The sequence below is a fragment of the Bison bison genome, unplaced genomic scaffold (genome assembly GCF_000754665.1).
Source record: "Bison bison bison isolate TAMUID 2011002044 unplaced genomic scaffold, Bison_UMD1.0 scf7180017864345, whole genome shotgun sequence".
Lineage (NCBI taxonomy): Eukaryota > Metazoa > Chordata > Mammalia > Artiodactyla > Bovidae > Bison > Bison bison.
Window position 1 is genome coordinate 1184105 of NW_011494917.1, and position 21437 is coordinate 1205541.

The 21437-nt window shown below is 41.4% G+C and overlaps 1 protein-coding gene across 2 annotated transcripts in view; it reads right to left on the minus strand.

Moving 5' to 3' along the window:
* EPSTI1 (epithelial stromal interaction 1 (breast)) overlaps positions 1-21437 on the minus strand; it is a 100867-nt gene that overhangs the window by 76013 nt on the left and 3417 nt on the right. For both annotated transcript variants that reach the window (XM_010854600.1, XM_010854602.1), the window contains exons 2-3: positions 5218-5276; positions 3332-3415 (exon numbers count right to left, since the gene is read on the minus strand). In XM_010854600.1, coding sequence (XP_010852902.1) covers positions 3332-3415; positions 5218-5276 — 143 coding nt within the window. The remainder of the gene's footprint in view (positions 1-3331; positions 3416-5217; positions 5277-21437) is intronic.

Consider the following 21437-nt stretch of genomic DNA (forward strand, 5'->3'; position numbering starts at 1 on the left):
TCCCCTGGCCTTTAGAAATGCTTTCTTGAAACCCTTCGGGGAGTTCAAGTTTTCTAAGCACTATTTGTCTCCAACTCCTTGGCTGATGCCTTACAATAAACACTGCACTTGACCTCACAAAGCTGTGTCAGTAGACTAGCTTTACTGCACAGGGGCAAGCAGACCCAAATTTGATTCGGTAACTTAACCAATTTTTTCAAGTGAGACATTAAACATCAGTAATTGCATAAAAGAAAGATAAGGCCACATTCCCCCAGTAAAAGGACAATGCTATGAGGGTTTTTTCAATCATGTAGGTATTCAAGTTTTTACATAGACTGAAATCACACGTGAAGGTCCATGCTAAATAAGAAATAGTGCTTTGGAAATTCTAGAACACTCTTCCTGCTAGAGTATGACCATTTCTTAACCTAATAAAGATGATAATCAATGATGTTTCCAATGTTTTTCTTCTATTGATTCTACTGCCCTGTATTCAAGTAGCAAAGCTCAGGAAACCCTGAGAGGTCTTGCCATGAGACAAGTATACAGTCTTTATAACCCAATTTTTAAGTACAGTGGGAATATTCTAGGTAAAATTAATGGTCAATCCATATTATTTATTGTTCTTTCTTTAGGTATTCAAGAGAAAAAATATGGATGTTAGATTATTCATCTGCTCTCTCTTAAACCTATAACAACCAGGGGCCAGAAATCCTTGCAGCTTGACAATCATCTAAAAATTACTGTTTAGGGAGTTCTCAGTGTTTATGCAAGCTTGGCGTGCATATTTTAAAGATTGCTTTGAAATAATTCTCTGGTGCTTTGGTCACTAAAAGTGTCAGTTCTATGAAAGATTCACCTACACAGAAGATGCATTAAAACAATTTGCATTCATCATAGTTTTTATAATTGAACAGTTAAAGACACCATAGAGACTTCTGAGTCCCAAAAGACGTATAATACCTGTTTGGTCCTGGCCCTAAGGAAAGAAACAGTGAGGCCTATTGAAGCTTTTATCTAATGTTACAGCTAATTTTAGTATCTCCTAGAACCATTCCAACATTTTAAGGGGTAGAGAAATAGAGGAGTTGAGAATTTTAAAAATGGAGAAAATCAGATGTCTAAGCATTTACAGGTTTTCCTTTAAAACTCATCTCAAAGTTTAATACATCCCAGAACTCTTTTCTACTGTGCCCTCTTTCTCTTGACCATTCCTAGACACACCAAATACCAGAACTCCTGATCATTTTTGCTTAAGACCCCAAGACAATAGACACCAACATCTCCAAATACCCAAGGCAAGTGCTTAGCTCCCTAAGCAGGATCTGCAAGGGGGTAACTTAAAACCAGTTTGGGGAACATTAATTGGCAACTACTTTCAGCCTGTAAAAGAGGTTAGCTAGGTCAAAGGGAGGTAGAAATCAGAGAAAAGATGTCTTTGTGAATTTCATCTTCTCTGAGTATGTGTTTGGGGAAGGAAGAATCTTCACATCTTCAATGTGAGTAAGAGAGATTTAATGAAAATCATTTGAAGAGCTCAAGCTGTGTCCCCAGAAGACTGAGGGACCCATGCATAGGAAAGACAGTGCCAGAAGGCACACGGCTGTCCTCAAGTGGCTACTCAGACTGGTCATCAAGAAGAAGTGGCCACAGGGCAAATGGCCTGTATTCCCAGAGTCTGTGGGAAGAGTGCACAAGTGTTTCCCACACTCCCAGTCTGGCTGTCATGAAAGAGAATGCCAATCTAAAGCCACTTTAAAAGGGACTTGCCCCTGTGGACAACTCCATAGGCACAATGGAGCTCTACAAAGGTAGTCTAGCTACCAGGAGCCAACAGCAGAAAAGTATCATCTACATCAGGGAAAGCCAGGTGAGAGATGGACGGCGAGCAAAAGGGGGTCTCTGAAGAACTTCAAGGACCCCAGGGATGAGATGCACAGCAAAAACACCCCAAAACTTGAGGAAACTGGTATCGGTGCAAGAGAGACCATAATCTCTTCTTCTTCCTTTGACCCACAAGGAGGAGGAATCAACAGAGAAACCGAGGAGTCAATAGAGAAAAATTCAGCCACACTCATTTCTTTTGCCAACTTTCTATCCAAAATAGGCCCAGGATGGGAATTCCCTGGTGGTCTAGTGGTTAGGACTCTATGCTCCCACTGTAGAGGGCAGGGGTTTGATCCCCGGTGGGGAACTAGATCCCACATGCCATGTGGCATGGCAAAAAAAGGAAAGCAGGCCCGGGCTGGAACAGGGAAGAAGCTTTAATCTCTATTAGCAATAGAGTCATGACCAGTATTTAGGGCTGAACTTACTGAAAAGACACTGTTTTATGCCTAGAATTAGCTGGACAACTTTATTATTTGAGAAAGACCACAAAGATCTAATTTCATCCAAAGAACATAGGGGAAAAAAACAGACCCAGATAGCTAGTGTGAGGGGGCCAGTTAGGAAAGACAGAGCTGTCCTCCAGGTTGTACCCCTCAAATGCAGCTTCTTCAGCATAAAGGTGACATGAGATGAACCCCATTCATGAAATACAGTGGGATGATAATGATAATGCTATTGCTTGTACACAATCACCAAATGAGCTTATTTCTACCGACATCTTGGAAAAAGTACTTCTTGCAAACTACTGTGAGAGTCAGTGGCCCCTGATTCTACCACATTTGTGCAAACTAAACCTGTGGGAACGGCGCGTCCAGCCCTTGAAGCTCCCAGCTGCTGCTGGCAGAGAGAAGATGTGAATGCTTCGCATGAGAGGACTTCCCTGGTGAGTGAGTCAAACGCCGGGCAGAAGCAGCCCATGCAATTTATCACACTGCCGCATGCTCCAGAGGCCCCAAAGTCTCTATTTGCAAATGAAAACACAGATGATATTATCTCTATACCTACCCCGTGTCCCCAGCCCACTGACATCTTACTGTCAGAATTGACCCTCCAATTTTTTCTCCCATAACCAGTTAACTGCCATGATTAATATGCTTGTGATAGCACTAATCAGGATGGGAGTAAGAGCTATGACGAGGCATATGCGACGCCCTAGGTAAGATTTCTTCAGAGCTGATCAACTAAGAGGCTGTAAATTATTTGGCAATTAAGCCATCTTCTTATTCCCCCATAACTGTGGCATCATCTGTTTGCTATTTGCAGAGAGTCAGAAACAACGGTTTACCTGCATACTTCTGACTTTAAATGTATATTTTGACTTTAAATGCATTTCATTCCAAGCAGCACAATGACTCAATGACCTATAACGGACACTGAAAGACAGATGTGGGCAAGGTGCTAAGCAGATTGTTGGGCGGCCCTGTCCTCCTACATTCAAGCAACTGGCTTGCTGGCTTACCTAGCGTCACGGGCGGTAGGTTAATGGACTTCTCCCTTTGTTGTTTCTTCCACCTTTCCAGTTCCTCCAGCTCTTTCGCAGCCACTAAGTCAGGTGAGAAATATGAAATCATCAATTATTAGAGTGTGAAAAGGAAACTGCTCCCTTGAGATGGACATTTAACTACATGCGGGCATGAGTGGGCGAGATATCCAGGAAAGGAAGCCACCACCCAGTCCTAACCCCTTGGGGTCACCCTAAGGCACTTTCTCTCCAAGAGCTGACACAGAAGTACAGATGTGAAACCAAGATAAACTCCTGCTAAATAAAGAAGTTTAGTTCTTCCTCGCATCCTGGCATTTTTCAAACCCTACATCATTTAATCCTGGAGAAGGAAATGGCAACCCACTCCGGTATTCTTGCCCAGAGAATTCCATGGACAGAGGAGCCTGGCAGGCCATGGTCCATAGGGTCACAGAGAGTTGGACACGACTGAAGCGACCAAGCGCACATCATTTAATGTTAAAAGTTTCCTATAGGGTGTATGCAAAACATTCATGTGGCAATAAGAACTTTGCACACACAGTAAACATAAGCCCCCGTAGAATTCTGATGCCTGTATCTGCTGCATTTTAAATATTCCCCAAGATCACTGTAACCGTGAGGAATGAGGGCTCTCCAATTCCTACTACCTGGGCCCACTGAGCTGAGCCTACTCCCTGTGGAGCAGTGCCCAATTCCCCAAGTATACACTGACTGGCAGCAGGGGGCACCAGAGATACTAGTTCTGTTTTTTCCAAGGTGTCTCATGAGACATGATTATTTCAAACATCCATTTATATTTTTTAATTATTAGAGGAAAAAAAAACAACTTCTGAAACATCTCAAAAATCCAGACCACACTGAAGCTTAAATTCCTGTTAACCATTTAAATAAGAAACATGTAAGATGCCAGAATCTCTGGGATTCCACTGGTCAACTGCAGGCAGTACCCACAGTCACCACGTCTGCACAATTGTGACGGTCACACTCTGCACAGACTCAGATACACCACCCAGGAGGCTACTCGTCCAGTGGAGACCGTTAGAGAGCTGCCTTCCTGCTGTGTCCTTATGTTCATCAGTCATTACAAAATCAAATTTCCTAGGAAGATCAGGAATGGAGAGCACAAGATCTCAGTGCTAGCCCCATAGCTGACTTGAACAAGCCTCAGAAACTTCTCTGTGAATGAAATGAACTTTAGTTCTCCTCCTAACTCGAAAATATTAATGCTGTCTCTTTAAACAGCAGCCCTTATTTTACCGTAACATTAACACTACATTAATCGTGTTGTATGTCCGCTAGGTACAAGGAGCACAAAAACAAGCAAGATGTAGCCCTGCCCTCAAAGAGCTTACAATCTAGAGAAGGAAAGTGAAGTCACCAATAAAAACAGCTGAGGTTAGACTCTGTTGGTTACAAAATTAAACGAGCACAGAAACTAAAGAAAAATTCCATTAAGAAGGAATGGAACAGATCCAGGAAAAAGATTATTTTATAATCTATTTCATGTATCACTTGTCCCTTTCAAAAGTGTTCCTAGTCCTGTAAAGATATCTGAAGTAAGCCCAATTTTGCAGGAACTTGATAGGTCGGTTGGCAATAGGTGTGAAATTGTTTAATTGCAATAGAAACCTCAGATTTATGATTACGCAATGAGTTCTGCTATTAGCATAGAGAAAGAAATTTAGAAGCATTAACAATAAAATAGTTTTAAAAGGTATAATTAAAACTGCCAAAACTTAAAAAGGAAAAAAATGAGCTCCAGTGAGTCTATACAGATCAGAAACTAAAAATTCTTCAGACCAATGCAAGCCAATTCTACTAAGAAAATGAGCAGTATTTTGAGTGTTAAATAATATACATACTCTGTTGTATCTCATTTCTTCGTTTTTCATTTGGTGCTATCAAGGTATATGCACCTGTGCTAGAAAGAAGAGAAAAAAATCAATTACCGGGAGAAATTTTTTTTAAAATATTTATTTAGCTACATCAGAACTTAGTTGCAGCATGTGGGATCTAGTTCCTTGATCAGGGATCAAACCCAGGCTCCCTGCATTGCGAGGACAGAATCTTAGCCACTGGATCACCAGGGAAGTCCCCATGAGAAATTATTAATGCATATAAGCCACCAGATATTCTTTGTGATAATGTACTGTATTTATGATCATCGCCATCAAATAGGTACTATGAAAAATAATCATTCTCTAAAGACCCATGTTCTCCAGGAGCTTACAATCTAGTTGTCAAAGTAAAACAAGAACACATGGCCCAATATGGAAATATAGAGCAGTTGGTGAAGCCTGACAAGTGACTACTTCACCATTAGCTCTCGGTAAACCGTAGGACTCCACTGTTCCTCCCGGTGGCCCTCACGGGCACATCCACTTGAGATGACTGGCATTCTCCCATGTCACCCACACTGGGAATATAGGGCACGCTCCTTTTTCATTGCCGCAAACTGGGTGTAGGGGCCATTTCAATGCAGACAACCTCTTCTTAATGACCCATTTGAGTGGCCAGATGGCCACAGTCTTGGGTTTTGGGGCTTTGACTTCCAGGCAGGGGTCCACTGGGCCCCTCATTTTACTGGGGACACAGGTTGAGCATAATCAGGAGCTCAGAGAAGCCAAGAGTCACTTCAGTTCACTGGGCACAGGATGGGCGGGTGGGGAGGGAGTGGGAATTAGGGGAAACTTCAATTAGGCAAAAATATTCAGCACTGAGATACAAGGAGTTGTTCAAACATTGTGAGCTTTTGCAGGCAGAAACTCCACTTGATTGATCTGTATATGCCCAGCCCCTGGCACAAAGTAGCTGCTTGATGAATGTGGACTGAACTGAAATGATACCACAGACCCCAGTCTGTGAGTCTGTGCTGCGGTGGCTCTTCTTTGTCATGATGCATGTAATCCCACAAAAGTATGACTATTTCATACAGCAAAAACATAACACAGCAACCGAATGCAGCACACATATGGGTACAGTGTGAGGGGAAATGTTATGGATAAATACAATCAGCTTATAAACGTCGGCCTTTAAAAAAAAAAGCCCAGATACGCTTAGAAGTCTCCGTCCAACACAGACTGTACCGTTTCAAAGGACAAATTAGCAAAGATTGAACAGTAGAGGCCAAAAGTGCTGATTAACAGAACCCGTTTCTTCCTTATCTCATTATTTTCCTAGCAGTGAGCCTTCAGCCAGCTTCAAACTGCGCTTTAATTTTAGACTTGTACACGGGAGGTGTGTGACCCCCTCTGCATGCAAATGTGGCTGCTGGGTGCCCAACTACCTAACGGATATCAGCAGACGTTGCCTGTGTAGCCTCACAAACGTACAACGTGATGAATACAAAATTAGGAGGCCGCCACTGGAAATTAATCCCTTGTCCATTGCATATTTTTTGTTCACCCTCAGAAAGATTTTTCACTCAAGTGGCCACCCTTGATAGAAGCTTGAGAGCTGCAGTTCATACCTGCAGACTTGAATATGATGCAACAGTGAGCCATTCTGCAGGGCCTTAAAGATGAAACATGAGGTGCTGGATTTAAATGCCAAGGAAGAAATGACTGCAGAAGCCTCAGGATCCCCTCACATGGTGGTATGGAGCTTCTCAACATACCAGGGGTTTGACTACACTGCAAATCAGTAGTTCTTAAACTTTAACATGCATCGGAATCACCTGGAGGGTTTATAAAATGTTGAGTTTCTGATTCAACCGGTATGTGGGGGATGGAGGAGCCTATAACTTGCCTTTTTAACAATTCCCAGATGATGATGATGTTCTGGACCTGGGGACCACACTTTGAGAAGCAGGGATGTAGATCAATCAAGCTGTCTTCAAATACTTGGACTAAAAGGGAATTGTGCGTGCATGCTCAGTCGCTCAGTCGTGTCTGACTCTTTGCGACCCTATGGACTGTGGCCCACCAGGCTCCTCTCTCTCCGTGAAATTTCCCACGCAAGAATACTGGAGTGGGTTGCCATTTCATCCTCCAGGGGATCTTCCTGGCCCAGGGGTTGAAATCACGTCTCCTGAAGCTCCTGCATTGGCAGGCGGATTCTTTACCAAACTAAGCCACCTGGGAAGCCCCAAAAGGGAATTGAAGGATTCATAAATACTGATAAAGACATAGAGGTTAAATCATATGCCAAAAATCATAAGGTTTTTTTAAGCAATTGTGTTGAGACTCAAACCTAGCACTTTTGACTTAAACCAGGGGGGTGTCTGGAGGTAAACATTCATTTCAAAGTAGAAAACATCAAATATGACTGTCCTTAACTTTGGCCTCTTGATAGACTTCCAAACAAAGGAAGTAAATGTAACTCAGCACCCACTATGGTCTTGTGTGTTAGGGACTTATGAGGAGAGAGGAGAGATACCAAAAAAACAGATACAACCCCTTTAACAGAGCTTATACCTGCCAGTGCAGGAGACTTATAAGACACTCTGGTTTGATCCCTGGATCAGGAAGATCCCCTGGAGAAGGAAATGGCAGCTCACTCACTCCGGTATTCTTGCCTGGAGAATCCCAAGGACAGAGGAGCCTGGAGGGCTACAGTCCATGGGGTCATAAAGAGTTGGACACAATTGAGTAACTGAGCATGCACACTTAGGAACAATTCATGAAACCATCAGAGCAGACCACAAGGATGTTTGCTAAGAGAAGCTTTATAGAGAATTTTCCAAATTCCATGAATCTCTCTTATGAAATTTTCAGGAAAGGTTTGAAAAGAAAAAAAAACAGTTTGTAAAAGATTTTATTCTACAATATCTAATCTAATTAAGTATGACAACATTCTTGCCTGGAGAATCCCAGGGACAGGGGAGCCTAGTGGGCTGCTGTCTATGGGGTCGCACAGAGTCGGACACAACTGAAGGGACTTAGCAGCAGCATGACAACATCACATAGAATCTTTAGTCTTAGGATTAAATAAGACTACGGTCAATCTATGGCCAACATAGGTAGCTGACAAGTACCCAGACTCAGAACAGGGCCATGAGAAAAGAATTCTCTAGCCTTGAAATCCGGAGAAGGCAATGGCACCCCACTCCAGTACTCTTGCCTGGAAAATCCCATGGGCGGAGGAGCCTGGTAGGCTGCAGTCCATGGGGTCGTGAAGAGTCAGACACGACTGAGCGACTTCACTTTGACTTTTCACTTTCATGCATTGGAAAAGGAAATGGCAACCCACTCCAGTGTTCTTGCCTGGAGAATCCCAGGGACGGGGGAGCCTGGTGGGCTGCCGTCTCTGGGGTCGCACAGAGTCGGACACGACTGAAGCGACTTAGCAGCAGCAGCAGCAGCAGCCTTGAAATCAGAAGCTTTTAACTGAAAACATTTAAACATAACCCTGGGCTCAAGGACAGTGGTCCAAGTAATAAATGTTTTATGTTAAAGAATTCCTTAGCAACCTTCTTAGCAGTATTTTATTGGCTGAAAATGTCAAAGCTGAAACATAATATTCAGAAGAAAGCACTGGCCAAGTAATGAAGCCTCTATCCCTCTTCCTTCCTGTAGGAAGAGGTGCTTAAGGATTGACTTTTTATTTTTTAATATCCTGTGGCACAGCCTAATGCCTGGGTAGACACAAATATTCATCCCTGCTCTCTTGGCTTTTCCTTGACATGAATAACAAGTATAACTTATTCATGTTTTCAGCCAATTAGTTTCCACCCACAGCAAGGGCCTCCGCTGTTTTAACCTCCATGTCATCCCTTTCAACAGCCTGACTCTCAAAGCTGCTGATGGAGACAAGCCCAACCTAACTATATTTAGTATTCCAGTCATTTTCTGATTAAGCAACATTCAAAAGCCACTGAAATAAATGTATATCTTTGAAAATGAGTTTCCTTAATTACCTCATTGAAATTTAATGAAACATCTCCATTTGTAAGATTATTCTCACTTTCCAACAGCCCATATCCATGAGATATACTAAGGGAGAACGTATAAAGATTAGCATGCGACAAGGGGAAAATGTTTTTCTGTACCATTAAAATATATATATTTAAGAACTCTTTGCCTTGTGAGCTCTCTCCTAAGCCACACCACTGTCTCTCTGGTGTACATTCTTGCATGTTTTTAATAAGGTCTCATCAATAAGCACTCTATGAAAAAAATGTTTTGTTGAAGTTATGAAGACTATCTGGGCTGGATAAAAGTATTACATAAATATATCCCCTGGTGTGTATAAACCACAGCAGATGTAATTTAAATTTCTAATTAGGAACAACACCAATTTGACTGAAAAAGGAATGTAGTCACAAGCAAAAATTCAGAAAGAGATTACATCACAAACAGATAAAGCAGAACAGTAGACACAAAGTTTACTGTCCTATAAAAAGCTGGTTTGAGGTTTTCATAGTTCAAGAAAATCTTACCTTTGGGGGACACTGAAAGAACGAAAAATTTTTTGGCTAATCAAACGTGGTGGATAGGGGTTTCCCTGGTGGCTCAGTGGTAAGTAATCCACCTGCTAATGCGGAAGACACAGCTTCGATTCCTGGTCCGGGAAGATCCCACATGCCTCAGAGCAATTAAGCCCATGAGCTGCAACTCCCGAAGCCTGTTGATCCAGAGCCCAACGAGAGAAGCCGTGACAAGAAGCCCACGCACCGCAACGAGAGAAAAAGCCTGTACGACAACGAAGACCCAGCATGGCCAAAAAGAAAGAAAGAAAACTATACAAAGGCACTGGATGTTTAATTTCTAGATACGGTTTTCCATATTGGTTTTTAAAACATGGTTTTCAGCACAGGACTCAAGCATATGTTTTTAACCAATGTGAGTCAACTTATAGGGCACTCAGGTTTTCAAGAGTTCTTTTGTAAAGAAACCATATTCCTAAGTTAAAAAAAAAAAAAATGACAAGATCAGGCTGAGTAAATCATCCTTGATCCCTAGCCTGTCACATCAGCCCTGACCCATATTCCACATCCCTGGTGTGGAAGGACTAGTGAATTCTCTTTAGTCTCAGAGTCTGAAGAGCCCAGGACTTTGTCTGCACACCCAAGAGGCTGATGTGAGGCTGGTTAGTTCTCTCATAGCTTCTGATGGAGGGCTGAACCGATGTCCAGAAGGCTGGCAGCATAGGCACCCAGACAGAAAAGATAAGAGACCATCAGGACACCAGGGCCTTTGTTCATAATACACCTTTATGGAAAGCAGAAAGAGGGACACACACACGTATCTCCACCCAGGATCCTCATGTAGACTCATGGCTTAGTGAGAGGCGGTAAACTGACGCAAATCAGAAGAGTGCCCCCTCTGTCAGGCGGAGGCAATCCCACCTGATTAGGGCACATGACGTGGTATGTACTCCAGCTTCAGATTACTATCTTACCCAGATAATCATATAGCACAGAGCTGAAAGATGTGATGCTTCTTCACTTAAAACACACATAATACTATAGAGACTTGCCGTCTTTAAGAGACCAAAAACCATATGATGGAAGCAGAGATGAGGGCCAGTTGGTAAGAATACTTAAAAATGTTTTAAGTTGCTTCCTCAGTAAAAAACTACAAGACACTCACATTTTCAGAGGACAGAGATGTCAGGTCTGGGATGTGACTGGAGCCTGCTGCTGCTGCTGCTGCTGTTAAGTAGCTTCAGTCATGTCCGACTCTGTGCAACCCCATAGACGGCAGCCCACCAGGCTCCCCCGTCCCTGGGATTCTCCAGGCAAGAACACTGGAGTGGGTTGCCATTTCCTTCTCCAATGCATGAAAGTGAAAAGTGAAAGTGAAGTCGCTCATTGCCTGGAGCCTACCTATAAGCAAATATTTGCCTAACAGGCTATTACTATGTCATGGATGCTGACAGAGGACAAGACTCCTGAGTCAGAGACAAAGGACTCTATTACTCATAGCACAGCATCCGCATTAGTATATTTATGTCTGGTCTCTGTCTCTCTCTTTTCAGGTTAACATGATGGATGTTGCACACACACAAAGTGTTTGCATTGCAGCTGAGGAACACTGAATTGTGGAATCCACCATTTTTAAAGCAGGTAGTAAGCAAGCCTCGGAGAAGGCAATGGCACCCCACTCCAGTACTCTTGCCTGGAAAATCCCATGGACAGAAGAGCCTGGTAGGCTGCAGTCCATGGGGCCACTAAGAGTCGGACACGACTGAGCGACTTCCCCTTCACTTTTCACTTTCATGCATTGGAGAAGGAAATGGCAACCCACTCCAGTGTTCTTGCCTGGAGAGTCCCAGGGACGGGGGAGCCTGGTGAGCTGCCGCCTATGGGGTTGCACAGAGTCGGATACGACTGAAGTGACTTAGCAGACTTAGCAGTCATATCTAAAGTCCAATTTTATATGCTGCTTTCACTTGTAAGTGGTTTTTCCGATTATGCACATAAGAAGCTTAATATTAAATGGTTACATAATATTTCACAACATCGATGCATCATTGATATAACCACTCACTTAACCATTTCAGTTATTTCAACTGTTCACTATTATAATCCTGCAGAATGTACAAGGCATAAAACAAAGATTGCACAGAACATCATCCAGAAGAAAACCCTTAATAGTTCTCTAAAATCAATACTCTGAACAGTAATGTGGACTACATTAAAATTTTTCTTCCTTAGATATCCCATTTGCATTTTGAGAAGTTCCTGCAATAGTTTGATCATATGATTGATTTCTGCTCATATGCTTGACTCTCCTTAATGCCTAAACCAGACAATATGCTGGCCTACCTACCCATTCATTCTCACCACCTCCTTCCTAAAAGCACTCCTGTATTATTCAGGTTAATAATGTGCCCAGTAAAGACTATAGTCTCCAACCTTCTTTATAGTCAAACATGACGTGTGATTGTTTAGCAAACTGAGATATAAGGGAAGCCATTGAGAAGGATTTCTAGGAAAGCTCCATTAAGTGAAGACAGATGGACAGGAAAGGTATTTTGTTGCCTTCCCCCCTTCCTGGATGGTTGAAGTGGTAGCTGGTGCTCAGGCAACCATCTTGGTCAGTGAGGCAACTTGGATATAGACGACATGCCTCAGAAATAGCAGAGCAGAAAGAAGTGATCTGGTGCCCTGTAACTGTAAAACCACCACACTAGTGGTAATCCATTGCCAAATTGCCCGGCTTTGAACCCTAATTCTGTTACTTTCTAGCTATAACTTTGAGCAAATTGCCTAGTTTTTCTATTATTTCACCTGTAAAATGGGGATAACAAGTATCCATCACTTAGAGTATAAAGTGTTTAGAATAAAGCTAGGAAATAACAAAAGTTCTATTAAGGTTGCCTATTATTTGTACTATTATCAGCCCTAGACTACTCACCTTCAGAATTATTCTATAGGAGAGAAACAAAGCCATCAATGCTTCAGATACCTGTTTAGAGATATCTATTTTATTATATGCAATCATAATAATTATATATAAGACATTATTTTTCTCACCTTCAATTGGCAGTAGAAATTGAAGGGCATAATGGCTCTAAGACTTTCTACTTGGTGTAAAAAGTGAAAAAGCACAACCTACATTAAAGAGGTCCTTACATCAACAGCTTGTTTATTTCTGAGGTTCTGAATGGCAAGGGATTTTTCCTTTCTATATTAGTTTAGTAATGTTCAGTTTTTTTATTCTGGGGTTGGGGGGGGGGTGGTACTTTTTTTTCTGGCTATACCACATAACTTGTGGGATCTGAGTTCCCGGATCAGGAACTGAACCTGGGACACAGCAGTGAAAGTGCTCAGTCCTCACCACTGGACTGTCAGGGAATTCCTGATGTAGTTTAGATTTTTATAACAAGCAGATACAACTTTACTTTTCCAGCCATGAAAAATATATTCCAAGGATTTTTAAATGAGAAAACATTTAAGTATTTCTTAAAGCAGGGGTTCAGATTTTCTTAAAATCCTAGGTAGCCCAGGATATTTGCTCTCACTGGCTCCCTAGTAAAACAAACACTGGATAATACTAGCCCGTGAGTTTTAAAGATGGCAAATGGCTTCAGTTTTTGTCAGTTCAGTTCAGTCGTTCAGTCGTGTCCAACTCTTCGCGACCCCATGGACAGCAGCACGCCAGGTCTCCCTGTCCATCACCAACTCCTGGAGTTTATTCAAACTCATGTCCATTGAGTTGCTGATGCCATCCAACTATCTCATCCTCTGTCGTCCCCTTCTCCTCCTGCCTTCAATCTTGCCCAGCTTCAGCGTCTTTTCAAATGAGACAGGTCTTCACATCAGGTGGCCAAAGTATTAAGAGTTTCAGCTTCAGCATCAGTCCTTGCAATGAATATTCAGGACTGATTTCCTTTAGGATGGACTGGTTGGATCTCCTTGCTGTCCAAGGGACTCTCAAGAGTCTTCTCCAATACCACAGTTCAAAAGCATCATTTCTTTGGATCTCAGTTTTCTTTATAGTCCAACTCTCACATCCATACATGACCACTGGAAAAACCATAGCCTTGACTAGATAGACCTTTGTTGGCAAAGTAATCTCTCCATTTTTTAATATGCTGTCTATGTCAGTCATAATTTGTCTTCCAAGGAGCAAGTGTCTTTTAATTCCATGGCTGCAGTCACCATCTGCAGTGATTTTGGAGCCCCAAAAAATAAGTCTGTCACTGTTTCCACTGTTCCCCATCTATTTGCCATGAAGTAACAAGACCAGATGCCATGATCTTAGTTTTCTGAATATTGAGCTTTAAGCCAACTTTTTCACTCTCCTCTTTCATCAAGCGGCTATTTAGTTCTTTTTCACTTTCTGCCATAGGGTGATCTCATCTGCATATCTGAGGTTATTGATATTTCTTCCGGCAATCATGATTCCAGCTTGTGCTTCCTCCAGCCCAGCATTTCTCATGATGTACTCTGCATTTAAGTTAAATAAGCAGGGTGACAACATACAGGGTTGACGTACTCCTTTCCCGATTTGGAACCAGTCTGTTGTTCCATGTCCAGTTCTAACTGTTGCTTCCTGACCTGCATACAGATTTCTCAAGAGGCAGGTCAGGTGGTCTGGTATTCCCATCTCTTTCAGAATTTTCCACAGTTTCTTGTGATCCACACAGTCAAAGGCTTTGGTATAGTCAATAAAGCAGAAATAGATGTTTTTCTGGAACTCTCTTGCTTTTTCCATGATCCAGCAGATGTTGGCAATTTGATCTCTGGTTCCTCTGCCTTTTCTAAATCCAGCTTAAACATCTGGAAGTTCATGGTTCATGTACTGTTGAAGCCTGGCTTGGAGAATTTTGAGCATTCCTTTACTAGCGTGAGATGAGTGCAATTGTGCAGTAGTTTGAGCATTCTTTGGCATTGCCTTTCTTTGGGATTGGAAAGAAAACTGACCTTTTCCAGTCCTGTGGCCACTGCTGAGTTTTCCAAATTTGCTGGCATATTGCGTGCAGCACTTTCACAGCATCATCTTTTAGGATTGGCAATAGCTCAACTGCAATTCCATCACCTCCACTAGCTTTGTTCATAGTGATGCTTTCTAAGGCCCACCTGACTTTGCATTTCAGGATGTCTGGCTCTAGGTGAGAGATCACACCATCGCGATTATCTGGGTCATGAAGATTTTTTTTTTTTTTTTGTATAGTTCTTCTGTGTATTCTTGCCACTTCTTCTTAATATACTCTGCTTCTGTTAGGTACATACCATTTCTGTCCTTTATTGAGCCCATCTTTGCATGAAATGTTCCCTTGGCATCTCTAATTTTCTTGAAGAGATCTCTAGTCTTTCCCATTCTGTTGTTTTCCTCTATTTCTTTGCATTGATCGCTGAGGAAGGCTTTCTTATCTCTTCTTGCTAGTCTTTGGAACTCTGCATTCAAATGGGTATATCTTTCCTCTTCTCCTTTGCCTTTCACTTCTCTTCTTTTCACAGCTATTTGTAAGGCATCCTCAGGCAGACATTTTGCCTTTTTGCACTTCTTTTCCTTGGGGATGGTCTTGATCCCTGCCTCCTGTACAATGTCACAAACCTCCATCCATAGTTCTTCAGGCACTCTGTCTATGAGATCTAATCCCTTGAATCTTTTTGTCACTTTCACTGTATAATCATAAGGGATTTGATTTAGGTCATACCTGAATGGTCAGTTTTTGTTCCAGACTTTAATAAATTGCCTTTTAAGTGTTTAGGGGAGAGGGGAATGGTTACCAACATTACAGAACAAAGGAACCATCATTGGCTGATTCTCTGATATAGAACAGACCCTTCAAATACAGTCTTCTCCCTTTGATGATTTTTCTTTTCCTGTTAAGCTTTTGTTTCAGATTCAAATGCATTCTGAATAGATGCAATTAACCTTAACAATATGTATAACCTTACAACACTCTGCTGACTTTGAAGTAAGTAACCTTACTGTGTAATTGAACTAAGTTTCTCCCCCCCCCCCATTTCTGCTATGCTTCTACTGATTATTATAGGTATTATGTGTGTGCAGGCTTTCATCATACTGCTGATTTATTGTTTCACTGTTTCAGCTGTCAAAAGACTTTCTGAGACATTCCCACTCACTTTTGATATTATATTTGAACAAAAATGATTGCTCCCCAAGACCTGGCAGAATGCAAATACATATCATACTGAGGAGTGGAGTCTAGTGCAGAAAAGTTGGAAATTCATCCTAAATAGGACCATAATTCCTCCCCTCCTGTATAAACAGGAAGGTAAATTTGACCTAATCAAACCAAAGTGTCTTTTCTTTCCATCCACTCAAATAATCTCGTCTGCCATGCACAGAACAATGCTTTGCTTTTCACTCTGTGGATGATAACCCACTAGTGGGCCATGAAATCAATTTAATGGGTTTATTTTTAATGAATCAGAATAGAAAATGTCAAAGTACATCACATGTAGTAAGTAAGGGTAAGAATTATTTTCTGACATTTTTTTTTCAATTATCTACAAACTCACATATCCCATACATGTACTAGGTCATGAATCTCAAATGCATTGCTAACCTTAGGCTATGGTCAGAAGTCTGAAAGATTGCTGGAAGGCAGCATGTAGTTTAGGTTGCTCAGAAACTGTGACAGTGAGAAAACTGTTCTAATGCAAGCCAACCAAGCTGTCATGAGGAACGCAGCAGAGAGCAGAGCATCCCCACAGCAAGTTTGCTCTGACAAACTACTTCTCTATGCACATCATGTCAAAGCTGGAAATAAATGTCACATTGCTGATTCTATGTAGTACCACTCTCTTTAGCCTATAGAAAATCTATTTTCTTATGTGAATAGAGGACCATTGATAGGAAATTCATGAGCTGCACGGTCATTCCCTCCTTCAGCTCCATCATGTTCAGGATCCAGACTCTGGTAGATAGATTCAGGTTTGACTGCTGGTTCTGTGACTTAAAAAGCCATGAGACCTTAGGAAATCATATACTCTCTCAAGATTCAGTTTCTTCAATTAAAATGGGGCAAAGTGTTCATTGCGAAGAGAAAAATGAATTATATGACGTGTGTATCATAGCATTACAAGTTTGAGACATCAGAGTTGGAGCTATTGATTGTTCTTTTGGTTTTCAGTCCCTCAGAGTACCCAATTTAACTATTCTAGATCACAACTAATTTCCTTTCCGCTACCACATTTGCGATGCTTTGTCACATTTCTCCTGTCTAAAATCAGTCAAATAGCAGAGCTCTACTGATTAGTTTCCTAGTAGAATCCGGTCATCATTGAGACACCTACCCAGCTCACTGAGTTGTATAATTGAGTTAAATACTATCTGTTGTTTCACAAACTTTCTGAATGCTTATGAGCCTGGCCTGGAGATTGAGTTAAATAGTTCCCTAATGAATAGCTACCCTTACTGAGCCATCAAGAAGATTACTCATTAGAATCAATCATAGATTTTCTCTTCCCATGTACCATTATCTCAGAGCACTAAAAGGAACTCTAGCATTATTCGGTTCTCCATCTCCAGGGAGAAGTAGCAGCCTGATGCTTTCATGCCATTTAACACCTACAGGCAAAAGCGTATTTTCTCACAGTCATAAGAGGAGACAGAAGAGAAATCTGGGACATTCACAGTGAAGAAATAGGAAAAGCAGTTCCTATAGATGTCGTAAGTTTGTAAAAACTTGCATTTCATTTAAGACTATTTTATGTGGCTAGTTCGGATTCCCAAATGAGCTGAATCAAGAATGACTTAAGTTTTTTTCATGGTCTGTTTTAGGCATAAATTATACATCAGGATTAAGAGTATACTCAACAATGATTAAATAGTGATGTTTATAAAAATGGGACCAATGCTGTAACTTAATGACTATATTATCATATAGCACATCTTATATTTCACCTTACATTTACAAAATGTTTAATATTAATGCAACACCGTCTTCTTTAAGAGAGAAAAATCAGGAATTGGTCATTAATCAGTGGACTTACCAAGCCATTCTTTATTCTCCCTTCACTCTCCCTTGAGATTTTGCAGATGAAGAAGAAAAGAAGTATTAATTACCGGGGTTACTTTCATCCCTGGAGCAGAAGAAGCTGGAGAAGTCATTGAGGTTGGAGTAAGAAACTAGAGAATGTCCCCTGAGCCCAAAAGAAGGAAATAAGGAAGAGGAGAGGCTTCCCAAAGAACACAGAACACTCCCATAGCCATGGTGTCTCAGCTGCTATGGTTGGGAGTAGGGTGTATCTTAAAGGCTGAGTTGGTTTGGGTCTTCCAAGGAGCAGACATCAAGACGAGGTTAGACAAGCAAGAGATCTGCTGAGAGGAAGACTTGTGAAGGATAAAGGGAGCAAGCAGGAGTAGGCAGGGAAAGCCTTGAGAACGTGAGCAGGTTTGATTCCTGTGAAAGGAGAGAGGGAAGGAGGATTAGTAGGAAGAGCCTCAGACTGGTATACAGTTCTGAGAAAATCTTGGGTAGGTCCGTGGGGAGTATTCTGGCAAAAGCTGCCCCATAGAGAAGTCCCACACTGGGATGCTCAGCCCCTGGTGGAAAGAGGGCAAAATAAATGTGCTCTCAGAGCAAAGGGCGCAGTGGAGTCAAAGAATGGCCACTAGAGCTGTCAGTTGGCTATGCTCCCCGCTTTAAGTTGTCTTGAAGATCTGAGTAGCAGGCTTCCCTGGCTGCCACAGAGGCTATTTAAACAATGCTGGTATAATGAAGTTTAAGTATTCGATCACTGTCCCCGGTTCCTGGCTCAGAGCTCCTTAAAATCCTTGGAATTCTAAGTTAGAAGGGTATCAATCATATTAAAGTAATGATTCCTGGTGGGAGCCCTAGATAGCTTCAGGATTGGAGATGTTTTCCATTTAAAAAAAAAAAAAAAACACCCTGTGATTAGAGTTAGAACCTCAGGTCTACTCCTTCCCCAGCTCCGAGGTGGGGAGAGGGGCTGGAGATTGAGTTCAGTCACCAATGGCCAACAGTTTAATCCGTTATGCTTATATGATAAAGCCTTAATAAACATCCTCAAACAGTGAGTTTAGGGCACTTCCAAATTAGTGAACACATCTAGGTGCTAGGAGGGTGACCCACCCCGAAAGGTGTGGAAGCACTGTGCAACGCCCATCCCCATGTCTTCCATTTGGCAGTTCCAGTGCTGTATCCTGTATAATAAAGCTGTAATTGTAAGCACAGAGGTATCCATGAGTGCTGGGGGTCATTCTAGTGAACTGTTAAACCTGGGCATAGGGGAGATCATGAGAAACAGCCAAATTTGTAGTCAGAAATGTGGGTAGCCTGCAGTCCCCCTTATTGGCTTACTCCTAAAGTGGGGGCAGATTTGTGGGACTGAGTCCTTAACTTGTGGGGTCTATATCAACTCTGAATACTGTCAGAATTTAATTAGAAATAATCATTGTTAGAACATATTCATCAGAAACAAAACAAAAGACACAACTCCTAATTTATCTGGTAGATTACAGCTGAAACATTCTCTCTTTTCCTGGAAGTAATTCTCCTACTCCCAGGGCTAGCTCAGGTGCTGGCTCTGCTTCCCGGAGCATATAAAGAGTTACTCATATAATTCTTTGGTAACTGTCTGCCCCGTTAATTAGACCATAAGCTTCATAAGGGCTTGTCTTTTTGTTGAGTAGGTATTTGTTCCTATATTTCTAATTAAACTTCCAGAGCTAGAGACCCTCTCTTACTACAAGGTTGTTGTGAAGAATCTAAGAGTTAATATTTGTAACCCACTTTAACATACATATGTTAAATCCACAAGTATTTGCCATTATTTTTGCTAATCTTTGTTTCTACAGTTCTCACTATAAAATTGGCCACAAATAAGGTAAACTGAGTTTGTATACAAATTAGGTTCAAGTTAAGTGTATAGTAAAAATCCACGCAATGGGTTCACTTTCAGAATATCTTTTTAGCATCAAGCTAAAGGACCACTTCTATAGATGGTTATAGACCAGTATCTGAACCTTGCCTGTATTATTGTCATAGGCAAAGAGCCTTTTGGGTAAAATGCCCTTCCAGAAAAACCCATGTCTTAGTCTTACATTTATATTTATCTAGAGTTTCGGGGAAGGGTAAAGGATCACTTTGATTAGAAGTTTGCGCTATTTACTTGGCTTCACCACACACACAAGACTGGGTTGCGAATCTTAGTTCCCCGACCCGTGCCCCTGACAGTGGAAGCTCAGAGTCGTAACCACAGGACCGCCAGGGAAGTCCCCATTCTTTCCTCTTTAAATCTGTATAAACAGCTTACAATATTTAAGGCCAAGATAAAATCACCAACTGAAAATAATTAGGAAAGCTCATATTTATTAGTAAACACTTGTAATTACTTAAATCCAAATAGAGTCGAGGGCTCAGCTTTGCCTTAGAGTCTATCAGAGGACCTCAGAAATCTAACAACCTGCCTTAAGGTCTCTTCATATGTAAGTCAGTGTTTTAAACCAGTATGCTTTTACAAGGCATAAACACTCCGGGGTGAGAGCACGGTACCTGGTCAATGAGACACTTCTGAAATGAATTCAAGGGTATCAGCACCCAACACTTACTGGATATTTGCCTTCTACCAGGCATGAAATTGTTTTATGCATACATGCATTCACACATACAGACACACACAGACCCTGAGAGGCTGGTATTATCCCACTTCACGTAATGAAGACACTAAGAGATAAAATAGCTAAAACCTTGTTGGAGTGCAGAGAGTAAGGAATGGCAGAATCAGAACTTGAACCCAAGTTCTTTAACTGGTATCAAAGCTCCTGCTCCTCTGCCCAGATTGGGGCTTCCTCAGTGAATAAGTGGAAGGATGCATACAAAACAAGGTCAAAGTTCAACCCTTTATCATATAAATAAGCTCACATTGAAAGAGAACACGTGAGGTTTCACTATTAAGCACTCAACTCTCTCCTTCCTTTTTCTTAATTTTCCATCAGAAAATGCTTCTAATTTCTCCCCAGAAAAATAAATCTTAATGGCTTTTTGTCAGTTTTATTGAGCTGTTATTAATATTTGCTGTTCAACCAGTTTCCTTACTTCCCTACTTCCATTAAAGGAGACAACCAAGTATAAACAGCAGATACAAGTGACTAATGGAGATGTAAGAAGAGCTCAGAGTGGTCAAAGCAGGATCTTACATGTTAGATACTTAAGAGGAAATGCATCTTATAATGTCCTGCTCATTGCAGCTGGTTCACATGGAAATGATGAGTTCTGTGAAGTACAACTGAACCCACCCATGAGCTCTCTAATGTCTACTGGCAAATTAGAAACTACAAAATAGTCTGTAGTGAGGTCTTCAGATACTGAGGTCTGGAAAATTAATTAGAAAACTACCTCTTTCTGAATAATTCAGATCAGCAATATTCTGAGGGTAATTTACTGGTACAATTAATTTACAAATAAGAAAACAGATAGATGCCACTGCCAATGTTTATGTGATGTTATGAGCTTGCAATTAAATAATTACATCTAAGTAGATGCTGTATAATATAAAAAAAGGCATAGAGGGTATTTATTATCAACATACATCCACGACCTCTGTTTTATCAAATGCTACAGCTTATAGAGCTGGAAGATACTCAAAATTAATGGACTTCCATTATGACCAGATAACCCTCCTTTTTTTTTTTCTTTGCCACTATGCTCAGCTTATGGAACCTTATTTACACTCCAGGCCCAGGGAGTGAGC